This window comes from Myotis davidii, unplaced genomic scaffold (genome assembly GCF_000327345.1).
Source record: "Myotis davidii unplaced genomic scaffold, ASM32734v1 scaffold983, whole genome shotgun sequence".
NCBI lineage: Eukaryota > Metazoa > Chordata > Mammalia > Chiroptera > Vespertilionidae > Myotis > Myotis davidii.
Genome location: NW_006293914.1, coordinates 8,485 through 13,467, shown reverse-complemented (window position 1 = coordinate 13,467; position 4,983 = coordinate 8,485). Strand labels below are relative to the sequence as shown.

The window sequence follows — 4,983 nt, the reverse complement described above, 5'->3', positions numbered from 1 at the left end:
TATTTTTTTGTAATATATTTGATTGATTTTTTACAGAGAGGAAGGGAGAGATACAGAGAGCCAGAAACATCGACGAGAGAGAAACATCGATCAGCCGCCTCCCGCACATCTCCTACTGGGGATGTGCCCGCAACCCAGGTACATGCCCTTGACCGGAATCGAACCTGGGACCTTTCAGTCCGCAGGCCAACGCTCTATCCACTGAGCCAAACCGGTTTCGGCAAAGCATAATTCTGAAAGGCAGGAATAAAAGGAAAATGATATTTTCTTTGATTCCTTTTGTCAAAAGAATAAAAATGAAATTAAACTAAATGGATTTCATTAGAATTGCAGTACCTTCCAATATGGCTAAATATATGTTTGTAACTTTGTTTGGTTAAGTCTCAACAATTGGCATTTATAATTTCTAAAAATCTTTTCCAATATTAAGTCTAAAACTTCTTGGAGCCTTATAATTATGTCTGTCAGAGCTCAGCCTATATAATTAAAGTAAATCATTTTAAAGTATGCAAAAACAAGCTCTAGTCTGTTAAATCAGGTTAGAATGAGCTCTCATGTTATTTGCTCTACCTTGAAATTTCCTTTCAGCTTATCTGTCAAAAGTTTACTTATTCTTGTCCGGCTGGTATGGCTAAGTGGTTGAGCATCAACCTATGAACCAGGAAGTCACAGTTCAATTCCTGGTCAGGGCACATGCCCAGGTTGTGGGCTTGATCCCCAGTAAGGGGCATGCAGGAGGCAGCCAATCAATGTTTCTTTCTCATCATTGATGTTTCTATCTCTCTCTTCCTCTCCATTCCTCTCTAAAATTAATAAAAATATATTTTAAAAAATTTTACCCATTCTACCAGGCACTAATTCAGCTTAAATGATGTCTTCAGCACAAAGCGCCCTACGCCTAGTAAGAGTATTTCATAAATATCTGCATAAATAAATGAATGGCTTAGTAAGTATTCAAAAGACCTTAGAGATGACAGAGTCATCTTCTAACTCACAAATAATTAACTTAATAATCATTCCCATGAATAGTTCACAATCTGGTGTGTAGACAAAGCAAAATCAAAGATTTCAAAATTTGAGATTAAATTACTAATCTGAACAGATACCACCCTAAATGGCTGGTCGTTAAAATAACAAGAATATTATATTCTAGTTACTTGTCTTCCACTGCAGTGGCTCCAATTAAATTCATGTTTGTCTCAATATCATCAAAAATTGTTTCCAATTTTTCTTCTCTCTGTTGTAAGGCCAATTTTGCCTCTACGAGCTGTCTGTCAATTCTTTCATAAGCATCTGGAGGAATTTCTTTGAAGGCTACACAAAGTGTCCGATACCCATCCTAGAAGCAAAGTAGGAGATTTCTAGTTATTCAAATAATAACAGGGGGGAAAAACACATTTTCTTTAAGTACTCTTACTTTACCAAACAAAGAGAAATTCTGATATATTTTTAGTTTTTAAAAAAGAACAAATTACAACTAAAAAGGTAACATTCAATTAAGTTCAAAATAACAAAATATCCCTAGGGGCAACCCCCCCCCCCCCAGAACACAATACATTCTTGAAAAGTCTTTAAGGCTCCAAATTCTGAAGAGAAACTTGCTCTAGAAAAATGTTTTATATTAAAATATGGTAAACACTATTACTAAAGCCCCCAATTCTGAAAATAAACCATAAAGAGATGCTAAAATTCACTTAAACAGATATTTAAATAAGTCATTTCCAGCATTTTTCTATTTCTTGGGGGGTTAGAGTGAAGGCTCACCATTGAAGTTCGTTCCACATGTGCTTTGGTTGACTCAATGTTATGATTATGCACCCTGGGGAAAATTGCTGAGTCGGCACCTTTACAAAAGAGAAGTATGCCTCCTAAAATAAAAAACCAAAGTAGTCGACTTAGAATTTTAAGCCTTGTACTGGGACTTTAATAACATTGAATGATTAGGGTGGATATTCCCACTCAGCTGTTATGTATCCTGAGCCTGCCTTGAAATGCTCACCCAAATGGAATGAGACATCTTGACCTTTGCATTGTCAGGACAACATTCACCATCTCTTAAGATCGATATGGACACAAGTGATAACTCAGAGTTTACAACATGCACCTCTGTTAAAATATACTTTCTTCTAGTGAATCATGAAAGTTTATGCTTGTGTCAAGTGCATCTGTATTATCTTTGAAAATGTTGTCAACAATGGTCTAAAGAGCACCTGTGGCATCTACTGATGTCAAAGACCAAACTTAATCTCAAACAAGGTAAACTCATTTTAAATAAACTATATAAATTAGCTTTTAAAACAGTGGCTTGATGGTTTTTACCAGAAACTTGAGGCTAGCTTTGTAGAAGACAGTTGAGAATACATTGTACTTAGTAGCACAAGTACAGCTTTATATCAGTCCATGCACTCAGGAAAGGCCAGAGTGCTGAAGTAAAATTACAATGCTCTTTCATATTAGGCTGGCCATTAGTTATCTCTAGCTCACCAGCCTCCAGGGAGTATAAACCAATGGGGAATGAGGAAGGTCAGGGAGGGGTAACCAGCAACTCTACACTCAAGGGCTTTACTGCTAGTAATTGCAAACCCCACAATTGTACTGAGCTATTGCATGTAGACATTATTGGTGATTGGTCAGTACCCAGAACAAAAAAGTCACCCTTTCAGTTCCTATTTGGACAACCATGACTGAGTAGAGCTCAGTTTCCAAGAAAAGGCATACACTGTCATACCAGGGGTTCTACTAATGACAATTTGACAAGTGAATACATGTGCTTACTTATATAAATACATGAAGGCCTATATAAAGCTACTGCTTTATATGTTAGGTAATCATATACTACTACATTTAATGTTTTCTTTCTTGAAATTGTTGATTAAATATAAATCTAAAATGGAAAAAGAGAAAAAGTTATTTTTTCAAAAATGCATACCTTCTTTAGTCTTCACAATAACACTCATACGACGGCGGACAGAATCAAAGTTTAAGGTGTGAAGAAGTTTATACCTTTATGAGAAGAAAAATGAGAAAAGTAAAATACCTAGACCATACTGGGAAAAATAAATTACAAGAGAAATATCTTAAGATATTTAAACATCTTTAATGAACCAAGCTCTTCTCTTTGGGTAAGGGGTGCTAGTTATGTGTACAACTGGGGGTTTTTACTGTGTTTTTGAAATGTCTCTGTATTTAGAGCATGCTGTCAGAGGATACCATTGTTGGTAAGGGGTATCTGTATCTTCCCATTATATTACTTAAAATGTAAGGAGTGAGTGACTACATAGGAATAGGGGACAAAAAGATGTCCCACCGAGCAATATCTGAAAGGATCTAGAAATAGTCTCACCCTGACAATTATTTCAATCATCTATGGAATGTCTAATATGTGTCAGGCACAGTGCTAGGTGCTAGAAAAGACAGGAATCTCCTCAGACCCTTCCCTCAAAGGGCTCCTCATTTGATAAGGCAATCAGAGGGTAAGGTAATAAGATGACTACCTTCCAGTCTGCCAAAAACTGTAATAAATAAAGGAACTCATAGGGGAGATGTGAGTGTGCAGAATGAAGACATCCGAAGGAAGGCTTCCTGGAAATAGTTGTACTTAAGTTGTGCTCTCTAGAAGTGTTATGATGAAGAAAGAGTAGCATGGCATTCTGATTAGAGGGAAGAGTATGTGCAAAGGCACAAGAGTATGATTACATATGGACCATGGTTGGAATATACAGTAGTTCACTAAGGCTTCACATCTAATTGATAGGGGAATACTAAAGACTCTAAGCAGGGGCTGGGAAATGAGAACATTGTGGGCCACAGATTTGGGATTTTATCCTAAGAGCAATAGAAATCCACTGAAAGGTTTAAACAGTGGATGATATGATCAGATCTGTGTGTGAATGGCTGAGCTATATTAATCAAATGAAATGATGCAAAAGGGTAAAAATATGAGTTATTTTAAAAATGTAAGATTTTTTTTTGAAAATAAACAATTTGGATACAAGCATTTGTCCTAAAAATATCACAAAGCTTGTTTTTGATGGGAGGGAGGAGGTCATTATTTGAGGATATGTGTGTGTAAAACATAAACATGTAGTATTTCATTTGGTGTTGGCCAAGATGGGGGCACTAGTTGCAAACTGGTTAGAATCTGGACAGATGATGACTCTGGGTTCTTGGCAGTCAGGCCAAAGAGCCTTCCTCTGGTTTCTGAGCATCCCTCCCTAAAGGTGCATCTACATGTATTACATCATGAGATGTTAGGGGCCAGAATGTAAGTCAGGTAATTAAATTTCAACTTCAGATGAAGGACTTCAAATAAATCATAGAGCCTAATTCAAATCTGCCGTTAACTAAAGTGGCTTTGTTCTTTGAGGTCTTTGTAGGGGAAGACACTGATGCATTAGAATACTTGCCCCGAGGCTTAACCCTGATCATCTAAAACAGTGGTTGTCAACCTTCCTAATGCCGCGACCCTTTAATACAGTTCCTCATGTTGTGGTGACCCCCAATTTCATTGTTACAAATTGAACATAATTAAAGCATAGGGATTAACCACAAAAACAATATGTAATTATGTATGTGTTTTCTGATGGTCTTAGGCAACCCCTGTGAAAGGGTCATTTGACCCCCAAGGGGTCTAGAACTGCTGATCTAGACCAAGACAAAGCTTCTAACACCAAAGCTGCCATGTCTGGCTAGGCCTGAAATCCCAGAGTTATTGGTTGGGTTCTGGAAATAAAGTTTTATGCATGTTCACTGATTTTTCTTGCAGCATGTGTTGGAGACCAGAAATGGTATTTTGCTGGGAGCCGGTCCATCCTTGCTGTTTCAAGGGACCTGGCATATATGGCATACTGTTCTTAATATGTTTGCTCACCTTCTTGGCACTATGTGTTTTAACCAAGGCCACCTCTCCGAGAAAGGTTGTTTCCCCAGGTAGAGATTTTCCCCTGAAGTTAGGGAGGGAATAAAACCCCTTCACTAAGTGCC

General features: G+C 37.5%; 1 protein-coding gene across 1 annotated transcript in view; it reads right to left on the bottom strand.

Moving 5' to 3' along the window:
• ATP11C (ATPase, class VI, type 11C) overlaps positions 1-4,983 on the bottom strand; it is a gene marked incomplete at its 5' end in the record, with an annotated part of 60,734 nt that overhangs the window by 53,199 nt on the left and 2,552 nt on the right. Inside the window, 3 exons of the mRNA XM_015566558.1 lie at positions 1,158-1,339; positions 1,765-1,868; positions 2,930-3,003. Coding sequence (XP_015422044.1) covers positions 1,158-1,339; positions 1,765-1,868; positions 2,930-3,003 — 360 coding nt within the window. The remainder of the gene's footprint in view (positions 1-1,157; positions 1,340-1,764; positions 1,869-2,929; positions 3,004-4,983) is intronic.